At 46.6% G+C, this 20,289-nt stretch overlaps 1 protein-coding gene across 1 annotated transcript in view; it reads right to left on the reverse strand.

The window, feature by feature from the left end:
* SLC8A3 (solute carrier family 8 member A3) overlaps window positions 1-20,289 on the reverse strand; it is a 149,007-nt gene that overhangs the window by 111,634 nt on the left and 17,084 nt on the right. Inside the window, exon 3 of the mRNA XM_089906277.1 lies at window positions 14,991-16,753. Coding sequence (XP_089762403.1) covers window positions 14,991-16,753 — 1,763 coding nt within the window. The remainder of the gene's footprint in view (window positions 1-14,990; window positions 16,754-20,289) is intronic.

Consider the following 20,289-nt stretch of genomic DNA (forward strand, 5'->3'; position numbering starts at 1 on the left):
TTTCCTCCACCTTCCTCCAGACAAAACTCTTTGACTTTCTATCTTTAGATCAACCGTCTCTTCCCAAAAGCTCACCTTGGGCTCAGGTGGGGAACAGAATTACTGATGGGGGAAGCTGCCTGAGCAAAACGCTGGCCCACGGGTCAGAATGGCTTTGATAACAGCAGAGATTCTTTAACTCCTTAACAAGTGACTGACACGTAATACATCTGATAAGTAACTGAGACTCAGCACCATGTTAAATGTTTTATAGCCCTATTCAATCCTCACGACAACCCTAGGAGGTAGGTGCCATTATTACGCACATAATATAGATGAGTAAAGTGAAAGGCCAGGTAACTTTCCCTAGATCCCATCGCCAATAAATAGCCGAGCTGGGATTCCAGTTTGGTCCGTGTGACGCCTTGTCCACGCATTTCATCACCCTGCTCTGTTACCTGCCCCCATGTCTATATGGGCTTCTACCTACATCGCTGCTCTCCCACTTCTGTCATTGGCAATTCATGGTGCAAACAATAAACCAAAATTCTGTCTTCAGCTCCTTGACACTCATTCAGTGAGTGTCCCCTTCTCACCTATCAGGGCTGCCTTCCTTTCATCACAGACAGGCATGGCTCACTTGCTCTTAGGTTGCCCATGGCATTTCCATTTGTTCCCCCCAAGCCAGGCCCCCCTTGCTTTGCAGAGGGAAGCAGGTAACATCTGCATTTCAGGACAAGTAGGTAACACTCCTGGATCTCAGGACCAGCTGCAAAGCATCAGGGAACACCAATGGGAAAGAGGGCCTGGAGAACGGGTACTTCTTTTGCCTCCCCAGTCACAAGATGAGTGACTCTTAACGACACGGTGGGGCACTGTTTTCAATGGCCCAGAGGTAAGCCATTGGAAGGGTGGAAAAGGAGAAATGGGCATGCAGTGCATGGAGCATTAGCTGGAACCTCCAGGCTGTTGTTTAAGAACCATCAGTGAAGGTTCATTAGAAAACTAAAAATAGGATTGCTGTAGGATCCAGCAATCCCACTACTGGGCATATATCCAGATAAAACTCTAATTCAAAAAGATACATGCGCCCCATGTTCATAGCAGCACTATTCACAATAGCCAAGACATGGAAACAACCTAAATGTCCATCGACAGATGAATGGATAAAAAAGAGGTGGTACGTATATACAATGGAATACGACTCAGCCATAAAAAAGAATGAAATCATGCCATTTGCAGCAACACGGATGGACCTAGAGATTATCGTACTAAATGCAGTAAGTCAGACAGAGATAGAAAAATACCATACGATATCCCTTACGTGTGGAATCTAAAATACACACAAATGAACATATCAATGAAATGGAAACAGACTCACAGAGACAGAGGGCAGACTTGTGGTTGCCAAGAGGGAGGAGGGCTGGGGGAGGGAAGGATTGGGAGTTTGGGATTAGCATATCCAAGCTATTATATATAGAATGGATAAACAACAAGTTTCTACTGTATAGCACAAAGAATTATATTCAATATCCTATGATAAACCATAATGGAAAAGAATATATTAAAAAAGAATGTATATATAGGTATAACTGAATCACTTTGCTGTACAGCAGAAATTAACACAACATTTTTTTTTTTTTGCAGTACACGGGCCTCTCACTGTTGTGGCCTCTCCCGTTGTGGAGCACAGGCTCCGGACGCGCAGGCTGAGCGGCCATGGCTCACGGGCCCAGCCACTCTGCGGCATGTGGGATCTTCCCGGATCGGGGCACGAACCCGTGTCCCCTGCATCAGCAGGCGGACTCTCAACCACTGCGCCACCAGGGAAGCCCCACAACATTTTTAATCAACTATACTTAAATAAAAAATATTGACAGTGGAAAAATATATATATTTTTATACATATATAAAAGAACCATCAATGGACCAGGACTAAGGAGATTGGAAGATAAAAGAGGAGGCCATTAAAATAGCTTTCATAAAGTAATTAAACTGATAGGGGAGTGTGGCTTAGAGAAAGTGGCCAGATTATTTTTTTAAAACCTTCATCTAACCTGCAAACAGGAATGGAAAGGCTTACAATTACAGTCCATATATAACAAAGCTGTTACATGAGCTCTAGCCTCCTTCCACCTCAGAAGCTGTGGGTCAGTGTCCCGAGGGCAGTTAACCCCATGGGCAACGCTCTTCTCACCACCAGTCCTTTGACCATGTTACTGAAATCTAGAGCAGGCATTACGCAAGGCTTGGGCATTAGTGTCCTGCAGCTGCTGTAACAAATCACCACCAACTTGATGGCTTAAAACAACAGAAATTTATTCTTTCACAGGTCTGGAAGCTAGAAGCCTGAAATCAAGGGGTCAGCAGAGTTGATTCCTTCCTCAGAGGTTCTGAGGGGAATCTATTCCATGCTTCTCTCCTAGCTTCTGGTGTTTGCCAGCAATCCTTGGCATCCCCAGGTCTGTAGCTGCATCACTCTGCAACTTCACCTCTGTTGTCACATGGCCTCCTTATGTTGACGCTAGTCATAGGCTCTAAGGCCCACCCTAACTGAGTATAACCTCACTGCAACTCATTAAACCTGCAAAGACCCTGTTTCCAAATAAGGTCATGTTCAGAGGTTGTGGGTGGACATGGATTTGGGAGTGGGGAGTGGGGGCACTCTATTCAACCCCACACAGCTTGACAGTGGCATTTTTGGCCGATCTCGCATAAGAGCAAAGAGAGGATTTGGGTTCCTCAAGACAAAGGCTCAGGTAAACCTCAATGCCGGTGGGGAGGTAGAGGGGAGAAACCACCTTGAGCAGCGTCCATGTCAGACTGAGGCAGCACCCGTGCATCTAAAACATTTCACAGAAATCAAGTCCAGTGGAGCAAAGAAAGTCATGCAGAGAACTAAGGTAACTTCCCCCACAGCTCAAAACAGACCAGGCCCCTTGCCCCTCAAAGTGCAACAATCGAATTATCCAGGTAGGATGCCAGGTGACCCCCTCTCCCCAAGCTGACATGGAAAACAGGCAAATTCCTTCAATCTCCTTTCCTCTTCCCGCTAACCCCCAGGAGGGCTGTGGGGCACCCAGGGGCTCTGGCTGAGAGGGGAATGGAGCTCTCTAAGACTCCCACTCAGCCAAGAACAATCCCGGGGGTGGGGGGTGGCTCATGGCAAAGAACAGAGCAGAACAGAGCGAACCCTCAGGTTCCCCTAAGGAAGCCCTTCCTGCTACTGGGGACTCATTTCTAAGGCCTTCAGGGAGGTGCTGTGCAGAACTGCATCCAATCTGGGCTAAGCAGATTAGTTCCCTCCCAGGGAAAGGTTCTGCGCAGCTGAGCAGGGCAGCTCCCTGCGCAGTAGCAAGGGGCTGTCATTACAAGGCCCAGATAGGACATAATGACATGCTCCCCGGAGGGAGCTCCTAATTGAATTACAGGGTGTCTCCTGAGCATCAAAGGCAGCCTGTGCTCAGAGGTAGCCGAGCAGCCCAGGAAGAGACCTTCTGCAGAGCTGGTGTAGGGCAGGGGTCAGGTTGGGGAGGCGCTCGGATGCCTGAAGCCAGAGGGCTCTGTGGATGTCGCAGACACTGGGAGAGAAGAGGAGGAAAGCATGGGGAGTGGGGGACGGTGGGCATCCCTGGACCTCATACCTAAGAGATGTGTTCAAATCCCATATCCTCCGAGCTTGCTGCAACCGGGAGGTAGTACAGAGCCAGAGGACAGGCCAAGAATTCACTCTGTTCATTCATTCATTCATTCACTCATTCAACAGGCATCTTTTGTGTCCCTATGATGTGTGATGGAGATGAACCAAGTGCTGCTCTGATCTGAGGATGCACCCTACCTGGGGACCGTTTACTCCTGAGGTCAACTTCTACTTCTATCCGTGCATGTCTCACAAGCTGAAGCCAACCAGCCCTCCTTCTAACAAGTCCTTCTGAGTTGACTGGAGGAGGGGGTGTGCAAGTCACCTTTAATCACTCCAAACTGAATCCCAGCAAAAGGCAGGAGGGAGTGGCTGAGGCTCAGCGATCCCTCTTTCATAGCAACTCTCACACGCACTCCCTTCCCCGTCAGCCTGGGAACGTCCTGAAGACAGGGACAGTGCCTCTTCTCACTGTGCTCAGCCCACAGAATGAGCTCCATGAATGTCTGCTGACTGTACCCTGAGAGACTGGCCCCTGCTTCCCCACCTCCTCTCTGGAGGGAGGGCTCTCATAGGCCCTCTGGGGGTTGCAAGCAGAACCCACCTGCACTCTCTTACCACCCTCCTCCTCTAACCCTTGGTCCGGGATGTCCTCAGACACCAGGGTCACAGCCGCAAAGGAGGCCCCTCGATCTGAACACATGGTCCTGAGCCAGCCTTGCCCTGTTCCCCAGGCAACAGGCCAAAGCATTACCTGTTGATAGTTCCTGATGGTGAAGTGACACAAACAAGGCCCCTCTGTGTACCGGCCTGGGCAAGGGTGTGTCTGAGCCAGCAGTCAAGAGTGACGAGTCCAGACTTCTGAGCTGGGCATTAAGGAGTCTATTTGGCCCTTGCCAAATTCCTTGGGGCCCAGTTGCCCCTGAATTAAAGGACAGCCAACTCTTGCTGTTAAGGAAGAGATGTCCTCTTAACTCCTTCCATATGAGAAGAAAGCCTGCTGCTTTCAGCTTCATGACCTTATTCTGAGGCTAAAATATGTAACATAGTTGAAAGAATATGTGATTTATAAGCAGAAGATCTAGGTTTGGATACTGACCCTTAAAAGCTCTGTGTTCTAAGGTAAATTAATATTTCTTACTTTCAGTTACCTCATCTGAAGACGGTGATAATATTAACTCCAGAGGTATGACAAATCCTTTACTTTTAAAAGTTGAATTTTATATTTTCATACAAATATTAGAAGTTTTATTATGTAAGAAGAAAAACAACAACAATAGTAATCTTTCTCCAAGGTCTAAACAATGCTGAAGCCTCGATAACCAATACTGTGTCCTATATTCTGATATATTCTCCAGAATATTTGGATCTCCCCAGGAGGTCACCCTCTTCAAAACAACTTTAAACAATTAGCGCCTAACATTTTCAAAGCATTTTACATCAATTTGTTCTTTGAAAGTCAGCCCGTGGCTGTGTTTATTCTACTCTCTCCCCAACCCCCAAAATAGAAATTCTTACAACAGTCCACACAGGTTAATTAAAATGTCACTTCTGTCTGCTTTGGCTAGAACTATATTAACTCATTGTCGTAACATTAGTTATCTTTTGCTATATTTTATGAGAAAAGGGAAATCTAATTAATTTTCAGCTAAGAATCTTCTAGCACCTGGGATCCATGAGAAGGAATAATTAAAATGGCCTTTGACGGGGAGCTGGTTGGGAACCACTGGTCTAGTTTATGAAGGCCCCTAGGTTAGCAAGGTTTCTGGAAGATTCTGGTCTGATAAGAAAGTTATGTGCATCATGCGTCCAGTGGGGATTTATGTCCCTGTGGATTCATCCAGGGATTAGAAGAAAGTTCCGAGTTATGCAGGATGAAGAAGGCAGTGATCCAATGAGGCTTTTCGCATTAGGACCGGCCCGGTATTGGAGAGATAGTGGCAACTTCATGCTAGTGCACCCCAGTGAAATGGAGACTCCTACTTTCTCTATCCCATGAAGATATCCCTACTTTATCCCTTTCTTTCCATCTGTCATCCCAGGACTAGAGTTGACAGACAGTTGGTTTTTCTTCTCACATCCACAGCTGAGTCCAGATACAGCCTCAAAAATCCTTTCCAAGATGGCTGCCTGGACAGCCATGATGGACTGACTGGAACTGACACAGAAAGCGTTCTATTTTACACCCAGCCCTGTGTCCTGGGACGTGGACACTTGACAGAGTCACATACTGTGCCACCTGGAGATGAGAACACTCTGGCTTCCGGGGAGTTCCTGGAAAGGCATCAAATTACAGCTGCAAAGATAAGGGGGGGCGGCGTGGTGCCTGCTGGCTCGGGTTAAGTCCAGCAGACCAGCTGTCTAGCAGGGGAGGGGTGGGGAGGGAAAGGCTGTCATTCTGTCCCTGGCAAGCATGAGTGGCAGGGAAGCTTTCTGTCCTGGTTGGGAACACAGGCTGCTCTGGAAACCCAAATCCACGAAGAGGCTTTGACAGTGACTCAGTACCCAAATAGTGCACCTGAAAATGACGGCAGATTATCTTCTGACGTTAGTCTCCTGGAGAGGACGGACCAGAAGAGGGCAAAGGAGGAGGGATGAACCTAGTAACCTTGAGATTTGTGTCACTGAGCATCACCCACTAGGAATGTTTTCTGTTGATCTGGGCAGAGGCCATTTGAACCTTGGCTGCTGAGTCTGTGGCCAGCTTGATGAATACGGTAGGGCTGAGGGCTCCAGAGGTGGCAGTGTCTCCCATTCTCTAGCCTACCGCCCCAGCACTGACCACTGTAAAATCAGCACTCTCTCAGAGGCACTGCAAACCTTATATACTGTGTCAGTTTTGAGGTGACAGATGACCGTCTCACTTGGGACTTCCTTCTAAGCGACACTGTCCACCACTTAGAGACACAACTGCTTAGGTAGCTTACCATGGGAACCCCTGGGCAACTTTGTTTTCCCACCCCACCACCCAATTATGGCAGATTAACTGTCAAGTTGGGGGTGGGTGGAAACCTGGTTTGACACAGGGCAACCAATACGTATTGGGCCAGTGCCCTTTGACATAGTTAAGGTGGAAAAAAAGGCAGGGGTTGGGGGGAGGGGGCAACAGAGTTCCTCCCTTAAGAATCTGAGCTAGAAGAATAGAAGGATCTTTCCAAGTAGGAGATAGGACTGTTGGGCTGTGAGGTATCATCAAAGCAATAAGGGAGAAGGCCACAGAGAGAAGCAGAGATGCCGGGAGACAGAGACCCCACGGCCTAGAGAGGCAGCGTCAGAAAGAGAAGGTGGTCCCTAGGGCTCCCGCAGCCTCTGATGCCTTTCCAATACCAGCTCCAGTCTATGCTGGATCCTTACAATTCAACCTTCTTGTCTTAACAGTCAAACACTTTGCGGTGAAGGGAAAAAAAGAGCACCAGAGTAACTGGTTTGTTTCCTGGGAGATATCAGTCTTTTTGGTATTATCATGAGGCTAGTTCTTTCTGTCCAAATGCCGGGCTTTCTTAAGGGATACCCACAGTGCACTCCTGGTCACCCAAAGAAATCATAGATCAGACAGTAGAGAGATGGCAATCCAAATACAGATGCCAACAGTGTGAAGGAAGGGGACGTAGGGAACAGGATAAGAGTAAGAGAGGAGACGGGACTAAAGGACGTGGGAGGAAGGCACTGAGCTCGAGCAGAAGTAGAAACCACGGCGTGAGTGTCAGCAGCGCCTGGAGCGTACACAGTAGAGAAAGAAAAGATGCAGCCGAGGACGTTTAGAAGAGAGAGCAAGTGTAAGCAAAGGGCATCCAAACAGAAAGGAAGGTACAAGAGGGGAAATAAAGTGAACACATAGAAGATTTGCAGCCAGGGCGAGGGCTTGCTCTAGGGACAGTTGCAGGGTACACTCTCCATCACCACAGCTCAGAAAGAGAGGGTCGGGTGGTAGTGGGGGTCCCGAGGAGAAATCACATGGGATACACGAGGAGGAAACCAAAAGGGAGACAAATCAAGACCAAGAGCTCTGAAAAAAATGGACTACTACGGAGAAATGGCAGAATTACTCACCTGTAATCCATAACTTGTTCCACAGCCATATTCTAAGTAGGAAGTTACTATCAAGATGTCACTCATTTTGAAAGCACCAACTAAAGAGTCTAGAGTGTTGTCTGTATCATAACTAACTGGTTCTTCATGAACCCTTGCCACCAAGTGCTAAGTGAACTGGGCTCAGGCAAGGGCAGGTTAACAAGGCTGTGTCCATGCACGCTGACCCTTCGCTAGAGAGGGTCAGGTAGGTGCCACACTGATAACTAAACTCAAATATATGCACACACCTAGTGATGGCTTAATTTTAGAAAAACAAATTTTTCCATAGTGAATAACTTTTACTTTCAATTTTATCTTCTTCTGTACTCACCCAGATAACTTCCTACTTGGGTGCGTGGTAGGCGGCAGGGGTGGGAATATAATTCCTATGGAATGATCATGATCACTCCACCTGAGAATGTTTACCTAGTGCTTTCCTTCATGGCCTTTTAGCAAAATTCTCAACACATGTGATTCCTGCAAGAGTTTCTGGACGGTGCAGAATTTAAATACGGGGACTTTGCTCTGTTTGCAGGTCAAGGAGTTCTCTCTCTCCAACTACCAGTTACACACTACTGGCTCTATGCCAGGACTTCTGATTGGGTTTTAAAAAGACAGCAAGAGGGGCTTCCCTGGTGGCGCACTGGTTGAGAGTCCGCCTGCCGATGCAGGGGACGCGGGTTCGTGCCCCGGTCCGGGAAGATCCCACATGCCGCGGAGCGGCTGGGCCCGTGAGCCATGGCCGCTCAGCCTGCGCGTCCGGAGCCTGTGCTCTGCAACGGGAGAGGCCACAGCAGTGAGAGGCCCGCGTACCGCAAAAAAAAATAAAATAAAATAAAATAAAAAGACAGCAAGAAAACAACGTCTTGAATAAACCGAAGACTGTAGCTCTGAATTCTACTCCATTCCTTGTGGAGTTGACAGGGGCACAGCTAAAGGATGGGGAAGGAATGAGTGCTCATGTATGATCCAAATACACCTGGGAAGTTGATAAAAGTTGGACAAAAAGGAAGAGTCCTCCCCACTCAGCCACCTCACTTTGCCCAAGTATCCCTTTCCATCATGCTTGTGAGTGAATGAGGAAGCTTCGAAGAGTCGAGACAAACGAAGCAAGGTCCATAGCAGGATCTCCACTGTCATTCCTTTATTATTGCCTGACGCCCCAACTAGTATCATTCCAAGCAGTGCACAGGAGAGCCTGCTTTGAGGCTGAGACTCTTTCACCTTCTGATTGGCTGGTCATGTGATCATCTCCAATGGCAGTGTGCCTCTCTCCTCAAACCCAAACTAACATTCTTCCTGGCAGAATCTCTAACCCTGCACCCTGAACTTTCTCATACCAGATGGCAGACCAAAGCGAGAAGACCCAGGGCAGGCACACTGAACGCTCTGCTGTATACGGTCCCTGACCAGGTCAAGTAGAGGGAGTGTTGCCTGATCCAGTATTGCCAGGAATGTTGTACCCTTAGACCCTAAAACAAATTAACCAGGAAGGCTCTGGACTTCCTGGAGATCTTTCCAGACATGTACGGTTTGAGTATACTTGGGATGCTTTATGAGTCCTGAAGTTGGAATATGTCACCCTTTGACATAGTCTTTGGCAATTTCAGTAATTAAGAAGAAAAGAAAAAAATTAGCACTCCTTCAGGCCCCAAAGAGACAGAATTGTAGTTGAACAACCCTACCTGAAATGTTCCACGGTACTGTTAAGTGCCCCCATTAAACAATTGGCTTAGACATGGACTCCCTTCTTCAGGACAACTCTGAACCAAGCACCCAGCTCCGCTGTGAGTTCCATGAAGCCGCGGCCCCGGGTGACAGACTGTCTACCTAAAGCCACAAAGACAGCTTGTTACTGGAAATCAGGCACTGCAGGCAGAAGAGAGGAGAAAGGGAGGGATGCCAGCTAAGGGGGAAATACATCTACCTCCACTGCACTCCCACCCTCACTAAGCGTGCAGCTAGTGACTTTTCTCAAGCACAGAAAGGGCATTCTAGAGGCAAAGCATCTTCCTCCGTGTGGCCAGATAGGCTATCCTATCACCCTGCTGAGCCACAGAAAAAGAGAAAAGTCCACCGTGTTTCAGTCAACTTGGAGAATGTAAAAATTGTGTCCTGGATAACTCCAGATTTGTATAGGTTTTTATGGGAAGATGCCTTGGGCTGAAACTTTACAGAGAAAGCACCCCTGGAAGAGAATGGCCTGCATCATTCTGAAAAAAAACAACAACAACAACAAAAAACCCTGCATTATTTCATGCAACAAGGTCTAGCCTGAAGTTAACCATCACTAAAAGATGTCTCAGCTACACATGTCTCCCTCAGCAAGAGATCACTAAGACAAAGCTTTTAAAAACTTTTCTATGGGCTCACTATTTTCCTTCAACAGTTTCAAGGTGAACCAAGAGATTAAAAATAGTCCATAATATATTATTATTCTTAGTTAAGACATTAGTCACATAACACTTCTGGATGTGCACTTCCAGAGCATCTGTCACCCAAGAATTTCCATATTCTTTCCGAAGTTGAGATTTTGATGGATAAAAATAAAATGGAAAGGTCCAAATCGGGAGGGGGAGACATTAAATCAGTAGCATCTAAAAAGTCCTTTCTATCTAGAAGTCTAACTTTCTATCATATCTACCTGTGTGATCTTGGACAAGTCACTTTACATCTCTTATTCTCAACTTCATGATTTGTAAAACTGGGAGGTCAGATACCTTCCAGTTTTAACGTCCTAATTTGCTTGGAAAATGCATGGTACAGCTAATACTCGATTCTTCTTTGAAGGAGGCCTATGCTATTTAATTATAGTAGATCTTGACATCTGTGGCTTTGACTATTCCCAGAGACTCCAAAGGTCAATGAGTCGCAATAATCTTATTTTTGCAGAGGCACACTGTGAGCCTGGGATACAGGAGCCAGCCACACGTTCAGTGAGTGAGATTAATGTGCTGGCAAGCACCCGTATCTCGGTGAGGCTTTATTATTATCTGCAGGAGGCTCAGAGGCTATTATTCCCAGGATGTGCTGCAGTGGTAGTCACAAGGGTATGGATTCTTCTGGAGCGCGAAGATGTCAGTAGTATCCCTCTCAAACATCACGAGTTTATTGTAACGTGGGTTTAAAGTAATCATGTTTCCACCCACCCCCCGCCCCACTTCATCTACTTCACTACTACATCCTTAATGAAGGTGACTTTAAAAACTTTAGTCAGGGCTTCCCTGGTGGCGCAGTGGTTGAGAGTCCGCCTGCTGAGGCAGGGGACATGGGTTCGTGCCCTGGTCCGGGAGGATCGCACATGCCGCAGAGCAGCTGGGCCCGTGGGCCATGGCCGCTGAGCCTGCGCTTCCGGAGCCTGTGCTCCACAACGGGAGAGGCCACAACAGTGAGAGGCCCGCGTACCGCAAAAAAAAAAAAAAAAAAAGAAAAAACTTTAGTCAGACTTCCCTGGTGGTGCAGTGGTTAAGAATCCACCTGCCAATGCAGGGGACATAGGTTCGAGCCCTTGTCCAGGAAGATCCCACATGCCGTGGAGCAACTAAGCCTGTGCGCCACAACTACTGAGCCTGCACTCTAGAGCCCACGAGCCACAGCTACTGAAGCCCACGTGCCTAGAGCCCATGCTCTACAACAAGAGAAGCCACTGCAATAAGAAGCCCGCGCACCGCAACGAAGAGTAGCCCCCGTTTGCCGCAACTAGAGAAAGCCCGCGCGCAGCAACAAAGACCCAACGCAGCCAAAAATAAGTAAATACATAAATTTAAAAAAAAAAACAAAAATCTTCAGTGGTGTCTCACACACACACAATGAGGAGTTTCATTCCCCCTCTTACTGAGCTTATCTCAACCATACTTCTCCCATGTGTTTTGATTTGTGTGTGCACCTTGTGTCCACTCCACTGGAGAATAAGATCCTTGGGAGCTGAAATGCAGCTTATCTTAATCACTTATTTCTCTCCGGCACCTAGTAATGTACCTAGGATGTAGCAGATTGTCTGCTGAATGAATGAGCACCTTTGATGAGCAGGCACTGTGCTAAAGGTGCATTTTCTTCATATTTGTATGTAGTACTTATCACAATCCTGAAGAATAGATATTATTGTTCCTATCATTCCAACAAAATATCTGGGCTCAGACTGCTGAAGTGACTCATTACAAGTTACACAGCTGGTGAGTGATGGATTCGCACCTGTTTGTCAGACGCCAAAGTTCATGTTTTCTCATCCTACCACGGTGCTAAGGACACCTTTGAAGAAGTAAAGCACAAAACCAAATGAGTGAATTCACGGACCTAGTATTATTGATAAGAGCATAGGCCTGGCTTCATCCTGAATAGATTCAGAGGAGTATGGTGAGGGCAAAAGTGACAGTGCTACCAGGATTGGTGGGCAAAAAAAGCTACACAAAGAGAGAAGGATTAGAAAGTAAAATCGTTCCAGGCATCACACAGCTTCTGTCTAAGTCCTCCTGAGGGTTTTAATTTCAGTTTCCAGATCGGTATTGCGATTAGCAGGGTCTCAGGGTAAGAGCTAGATTCTAGATAAGATGAAGTTGAACATTGGAACTGGAAAGCAAGCATTCATGATCCAATCATGAAAGTCATCTGAAAACCCACTTTCCTTCCTGGGTTTCATGGTTTGGTCAAGAGCTTTAGAGCCTTTCAACTCTAACTTGGCACCAGTAGCATCAAGAGCTTGTTAGAAATGCAGAATCTCAAGCTCCACTCTGGACCTTTGGAATAATAACCTGCGTTTTAGCAAGATCCCTGAGCGGCTCATGAGCACATTAAAATTTGAGAAGCACTGCTCTATGATACCTGGAAGATATTCTGAGGTCCCTTCTGGCTCCAGTATTTTATGAGTTTAGATTAGTAATCTTCATGGTAACCAAAAAACTTGCATGCTTATTAATTAGGGTCACACAGAGATCCAATCAGGTAACCTGATTGGATCAATGGTGTCTTCTGAAGAATATTGTTAATTCATTGATATTACTATTAATGGCCTTGTTTACTGAGCACATACCATGTACAAGGAACACTGCATATAATATCTTGAATCATTATAACAGCCCTGCAGGAGAGACATTATTATCCCCATTTTTTCAATGAGGAAATAATCTAAGTTAATAAAATTTCTCCAAACTACATAGTTAAATCAGTAGTAGAGCCAGAATCCTAACCCAGAGTACTATACTTAGAGCCCATGGGTTTTTTTGGCTGTATCATACTGCCTCTAGATGTAAAATTACAATTTAAAGTATCAAAGGTAGGGCTCCTTTTGTGAGAAGAGACTAGCAGGCTTTGGACTCATTCTTCTGCAATGAAGAAGGCCAAGAGGGTAGTCTAAAGTCTACTGAAGTCTAAAAACTAATGCAAAGGAATAGATGGGAAACCCTACAATACCCTGGACCAGCATCTCAAACGTGTGGAAGGGCACATACATTTAGAACAAACATCACCCAGAAGCGATAATTCATGAGGCTCCTTTACACCAAGACAGTAATCAAGCTGAACATGCACACAGGTCTGAGGCAGGTTTAGTCATATTTAGGGATCCTAGGTGCACAACTGATTATGAATGAGGTGAAGAAATTGGGAGCTCAACTTCTGATCTCTCAAAAACTACCCTTCAGTTCCCTCGGTAGACAGGTACTGAATAGGAGGAACCCCAAGTCTGTCCAGTTATGGCCAATGCTGTGCTTGATGTCATTTAATGCCTGACGATAACTTCTCATCTACTGACATTGCCATAAATACGTGTGAAATTTCATGGAGTTTTTCCTCCCAGCGAGGGCCTTCATTTGTATGTATATAAATGGATAGTATTCTCTAGAAGGCACAGGTTTTTACTTACGTTAACAAGTTATTATCCTTCCCAGCAAAATGACTAAACAGAGCTCCAATAAATCAATTTGTCAATGGCCATTTCATTTCAGAAAACAGTATCCCCCCTTCCATCTTTGGCTGCTGTGGGTATGAGAGCCTATGTCTATAGTTCAGAAAATCCTACAGCTGGGAGGAACTGCAAAAAGAGACGAGCCCAGCCTTGAGGCAAGGAAAGTATTGTTATTCCCACATTACAGATGAGAGTTTTCATTTCCCACTGAAAGTGGTTTTAGCAGGTTCTTGGAGCAGTTTGACTTCTCCCACTGTCTATATATGCCCCCTTTTGTTCTTCACACCTTCCCCTCTACTGCTTATTGCTCGTGGATGTGAGCAGGAATTCTGAGACCAATGTTCCCCTTTCTCATCCCCTTTCTTCTTGGCCACCTTGGAAAGTCTGCCCTCTCATAAGCTACAAATCCTGGGGAGAGTCAGTCTGCTATCTTCTTTAAAGATATCCATCGGAGAACAGGACTGAATACCCAGTACAAGATGTTTCAATGGGGAGAGGCCTCAGAGTGACAAAGGCAATAGAAGTGCAAGACCCACAGTGTCTGAAGGACTAAATGGGGCAGTAACCTGAGAATTATTTTAGGAGAACTCTGGACTATGAAAAGAGATGACCACACAGAAGATGTGTTTTTCCCCCACAATTCCTAAGAGGCTTCTCCTCCACTGCTTAGCCAGATTTTGGAGCTTAGACCTGTGACTGAAGACAGGTGGCCGCTGCCCTGGGAGCTCTGCTTCTCCAAGATACCTCCAGGACCCAAGCCATACTGATTCATCTCACCTAAACTGGGCAAGCCTCGCACCATAAAATAGCCTATTGGTGTTTAAAGAGACTGCTAAGTTTCAATCAATTTTGCAATTTCCAAATTGAAGGAGAGGTGCCTGAAATCTGCTTATACAATACAATTGCAATGTGGTACTGGAAAAAAAAAGCCAATGCCACTCACTTTCTTGAGGATGTCCTGATTGGGCTACCACCGTCTCAGAATGGAAAGGATTGGCTTCAAAGCTCATGTAAGCCCTTGGCCTGAGAAAAGGAGGAAGGAGAGACCCAAGCAGTCTCCTAGCTCTTGCTAGGAGAATTCACAAGAACCCCCCAAATCTGATATCAGAACTTCTGTCATCCCACACCTCCACCAGCCATCATTTTGAGTTTCAGTGGACAAAATGTTCTACGTCCTTAGATCCTGCCACAGGATTCCTTGCCCATAAACAATTTAAAGTGAGAAAGCTGAAGGAGATTTTGGAAGCAGAACCTGGCAGGAGGGTCTGCTGATCCTGCATACCTGTGATGGAACCAAAGTTTGACATTAACGCAAATACAAGAAAAAGTTTTAAAACGTGGTGCAGGAGAGAAGGGGGCGGCAAGGGACGGAGGCAGATGGACTGTGGAAAGGTTACTTACACAGTTTCATCATTCTTGAACTCCATCTCCCCATATGTGTCTTCAAAATCCTCACCACCACCCTTGGCGGCCCCTTCTACTGTCCTAAAGGGTACGATGACTGTGCCCCGGGCACCTGATGTCCGCAGAACCTTGACCTCCATGACACCAATACTTTCACTGACATGAACAGTGTCACATTCAAAAGTGAAGATGCCCGCATGATCATCATCCAAGATGGTGACTGTGGCCACACAAGGGGACACCAGGACAGCCCGAGGCAAGGGAAGAGTATTGAGTACTCTGGGAGGCATCCCCTCCCCTGGCTGCTCCTCCTCTATGCGAACGTTGCTCAACCTCACAAAGAAGTGTTCATCCTCCTCAAAAATGTCATCGTCAATGATGCCCACAGAGAACTCCTTCTGGGTCTCTCCTGGCTTCAGAACCACAGTGCCCTCTGTGAACTCATAGTCAGCCCCCGCATTGGCAGAACCATCCTCTGTTTTGTAGTCCACATACAGGGTCTTGGACATGTCCCCCCCTTTCCTCACCACTGTCAGGAGCACAGCCCCACAGTTCTCCAGGCACTGGTAAGAGCACGGGTCAAAGAAGACCTTGGAGACAAAGTCCTCCGGCTCATCAGTGTGCACCTCGCTCATGCTAGAGGCCTTTTTGGCTTGTTCTGCTGCATGCTTCTTCAGGATATTGCCTGCGCCAGTCATCATACGGGTGGCCTGGATCCGGTAGAAGGCGCGGCTCTTCTGTTGATGGGAGAGAGCATAGTAATTGGCCATCTCTACCAGCTGATCTAAGTCCTTCTCTGGGTGTTTTTGCTTCAGATCCTTGAGAATCCGGATCATCTCCCTGCGGGACTCATCCACTTCCTTCCCTTCCAGGGGCACCAGATGCCCATCTAGGAAGTGGGAATTCATCATTTTCCCATCCATCTCGATGCCCTTGGGGTGGCCACCCTCTGTCTCTATGATGATTCCTCGGTGTTTATCTGTGCGGTACTTTTTGTGCATGTATTTGTAGAAGAGCAGTCGCCTATCTGCCACCCAGGCCAGAAGGACACACACTGGAAAGAAGAAGAGAGTGAGGAGGGCTTCCCAAACCTGGACCACACCAGGAGAGAAGACGGCCAGGATCATATAGAGCCAGATGTAGGCAAAGATGCTCCAAGCAGCAGTGACAAAGAAGACTCGGAGGTGCTTTATCTTGCGAGTCTCTCCATCGGGGATCACGTAGACGCAGATACCAATGATAATGAACATGTTGAAGGCTGCACTGCCTACAATGGTAGAAGGTCCCAGATCACCAGCAATGAACCCATGACCACACACCTCAATTAAAGAGAGGAGGATCTCAGGAGCAGAGGAACCCAGGGCCATAAGGGTCAGATTGGAGACAGTTTCGTTCCAGACCCTAATCGTGGTTGTGCTGGTCTCTCCATTGGGCTTTTTGATAGTCACCTCTCTCTCTTGAGAAGTGATGACTTCAATAGATGCCATGAAGCGATCAGCAATGATGGACACCCCGAGAAACATGTATATCAGGGCCACAAAATAGACAATGACCCTGGCAATCTTGTCTCCAAGGGAAGGGTTCTCTGGGTACCAGATTGGCAGGATGACACCCTCCTTGCAGTCCGATGACCCTGTACAGGACTCATTGTTCTGCCCTGTGCTGGGCACATCCTCTGAGCCGCCAGCCTCTGCCCGAAGACCATTCAGGAAGAGCACAAAGGTAATCAGCCCAAAATGGAGGAAGGCAGAGGTAAGAGGCTGCAGCCTTAACCACGCCATACACAAGACTTAGCCGCTGGCTTCCACTGCAGCACCAATGGTCCACCTGACAGTCCAGAGACCTAGAAGAGATCAGAGGGGCAGAAAAATGCATGAAGAAAAGGAGGACAGCAAATGGCAGGTTCCCACCAATTCAAACTGACGCTTCACCTTGAGTGACGTATTGCACTAACACATTGGGCAGTCTCTCACTTGGAAAAATAGATGTCACTGGGAGGTACAAATAGCTGCTCTGTCCTCAGAACCCTCTGGTAGACTGTTGAAAAATGGCTTAAAATAGCTGGGAATATTGGTACTGGAAACTTAAGTGGTACCCTTTTAGTTCTGTCTCCCAACCCCTTTGTTATCTGTGAGAGTTCTCAACAATCAACTTAAAATTGGCCAAGTATGACATGAATCTTCATCCTCACTTCTGCTGTTTCTAGAGTTTTCAGCCTTCCTTACCACACTGTCATCGTACTTAAGATACTCAAGAATCTTGCGTAACATAGGTTTGCAGGAGTACATATTGAACTTTTTTCCTGGGCTACTCCCCCCCAAATAGAACACCTTGCTCTGTGTGCAGTTGAGCCTGGTTGGGAAAAGCTCCTTCCCCATATGGAAAATTTAGGGAGGCAAGCTGTAATTCTGAGATCGCTTGGGAAATCAAGAGATGTTCTGTAGTGAATATTACCTGCCATATAGCTAAACTGAGGCCCTGTAAGCTGTGCCCAAGACCAGTCCACGGCAGTCCTTAGCCCTCCAGCAAAACATGCTTATGAAAGAGTTTAGGTATCCAGTTACAGGAAGGTGAAGATCAGTCAGCCACTCAAATTCCAAACCCAAACACTGAAAGGGCCAGGTGGTAGAAAGCACTATAAATAACATGCAAGTGGCTCTCAAATAAGTTTCTTTTCATCTGTAGGCAAGATTTTGGGGGTGAAATGCAGCCTCCTCTGCTGGTCTCAAAGCACTAAAAGGTGAGCATGAGTTCAGAAGAATGGAAGAAACTCAGCTGAAACTACAGACTTCTCTTTCTACTCATTGCCTCATTCAGATGGAATGAGGAAGCAAATATTCAATACCTGAAAATAAGCAGTTTGCCCATTTTTCCACCTCTGCTGTAACCATGTAGGGGTATTGTTAGTAATGGAGGAATGCTGCTCTTCCCTACCTGCTCCTCCTTCTTCTCCGCTGTTTCCCATTTCAGAAAATAGCACTTCCATTCACCCGGTTTCTCATGCTCAAAAATCGCTGCCTGTCTGCAAACCTTTCTTTCTTCAGTCCAGCACTAAACCCTACCAACTCTCCCCCCAACTCTCTCACCACCATCACAGCCCAAGGCCCCTTACTCCTCACCAGATCAATCTACTACAGTCACCTCCTTACTGAACTCACTCCAGCTCTGACCATTCTCTATTCCATCTTCTCATATAGCCACAGTCATCTTTTCTTTAAAAAACCCAAACCTATGCTCTCACTCCCCCATTTGAAGTCCTTCAGTATTTTCCCCTCGCTCTTAATATAGAGACCAGTATCCTTACCATGACCCGCCAAGCCTCGCACGAGCTACTTTCTTCCTCCTCTTCCCCCTCAGCTCTTGCCACTGTCCCTCTCACTGCATTTCTGCAATAACGGCCATATCAGGTCCTAGAGTACATCAACTTATTTTCCACCTCGGGACCTTTGCCCATAACATCACCCACGACCAAAATGACTGTTCCTTCTTCGTACCCCCACTGTTAACAATGCTTTAGATCTCAGCTTGAGTGTCACTCTCTCAGAAAAACTTATGTTCACCCTAAAAATGGTCAACTCCCTCTTTAATTTTCCTTCGTGGCACTTATAACATTTTGAAATTACATGGGTATTTGTAGGATTATATGATTAATGACTAACTCATCCATTAAACTATGAATGACATAAAGGCAAAGATTACGTCTATTCTGTTTATCACAGTATCCTAAGTAGTTAGTTAGATGCTCAGTAAACGTATGTTTGGGAATAAATAAATGTGACCCTGAGGGAAGCTTCCTCAGTGCTATGGACTGAATTGTGCCCCTCCCCAAATTCCTATTTTGAAGCCCTAATCCACACTGTGGCTTTATTTGGAGATAGGACTTCTAGGAGGTAATTTAGGTGAAATGAAGTCATAAGGGTGGGGTCCTAATCCAATAGGATTGGTGGCCTTATAAGAAGACGCGCGCGTGAGAGAGAGAGCTGTCCATTTTGCGAGGACATAGGGAGAGAGTGGTCATCTGCAAGCCAGGAAGAGACCTCTATCCAGAAACCAAATTGGCCAGTATCTTGATCTTGGAATCCCAGCCTCCCGATAAATTTCTATTGTTTAACCCATTCAGTCTATGGTATTTTGTTATGGTAGCCTGAGAAGACTAATAAACTCAGAAATCAGCCTTCTTTAAAGTCATTTTACAATCTGAATTACAGCCATTTGCTTTAGGAAAAAAAAAATCTCATAGACAAATCCGGACTAGATTTTAGAGGCTATGTAGGACCTGTTTAAATTCCCAAGGCTTGAACTCAAAGAGAAATTCCCTTTGGGACACAGTACACCCTGGTGCATACTGTAATCCTGAAGGCCCTCCTCCCAAAGGGCTCTGTGGATTAACTTGGTTTCGTTAATCCACAGAGCCAACTGCTGAGGACCACGTTCCCCATTAGTCCAGGTACTGGGGGTCATCCCAGAAGGTGCTTGGAGCTTTGACCTCACTCAGAGGAGAAGAGGCTATGACAATGACCATGGAGGAGTAGAGAGGTTGAAGGTGTTCAGCATCCATATTCAAAGCCCTCATAATCTGTGATGCACACAGTGACCCTATTCATAGGTTTGGCACTCACCTAGCCAGAGAAATGTAGACAGAGACAGATCTTGGCTCCTTGCCTTGACCTCTGAAAACACAACACTTTGTGAATTCTGATAAGCCCCAGACATGAGGAGACAGAAGGTGGGCACAGCTGGAGCAGCTCTTTGATCAAGAGCCAACATGGTGACAGGCGGTGGCAGCTGCATGGCTGGCCAAGCCCACAGGGGTGGGCTATCCACAGGTTAGGGAAGAGGGCTGGCCTGCTGCAGTCAGGGGACATGTAACATTGAGATAGTAGAGTTATCCTGATCAAAGGGGGACGAGGATTCCTACTGATCTTACCTACCTGGATAATTAAGCAGGATCACAGCCTTTATTTCCCTTGGTCCTACAGACACACGTGGCAATAGGTTTTTATGGGGACTATGCTATCATGTGGTCAGAATCAGGCTGTTCCCTGACCAAAACAAATGAATTGAAGGAAAGGATAAAAGAAAACAAGGCAAGAAGGTGGCTAAGAATTGCCTGCATCAAGTTTTTGGAACTGAAGGTGGAAAACGAGCCGTGGATGCCCAGTTGTTCTTTCCGGCCCTACCAGGAGATGGTTTCTGCCTGAGAAGTTAGAGGGAGAGGGGACGTCTCTGATGAACAAGCCAACAGTCATCTTTTTGTGCCATTGCCCCAGCCTCAGACACCAACTGAGACAGATCC

The sequence above is a fragment of the Delphinapterus leucas genome, chromosome 2 (assembly GCF_059928025.1).
Source record: "Delphinapterus leucas isolate spDelLeu-1000000601 "Yukka" chromosome 2, BTC_Dleu_Yukka2, whole genome shotgun sequence".
Lineage (NCBI taxonomy): Eukaryota > Metazoa > Chordata > Mammalia > Artiodactyla > Monodontidae > Delphinapterus > Delphinapterus leucas.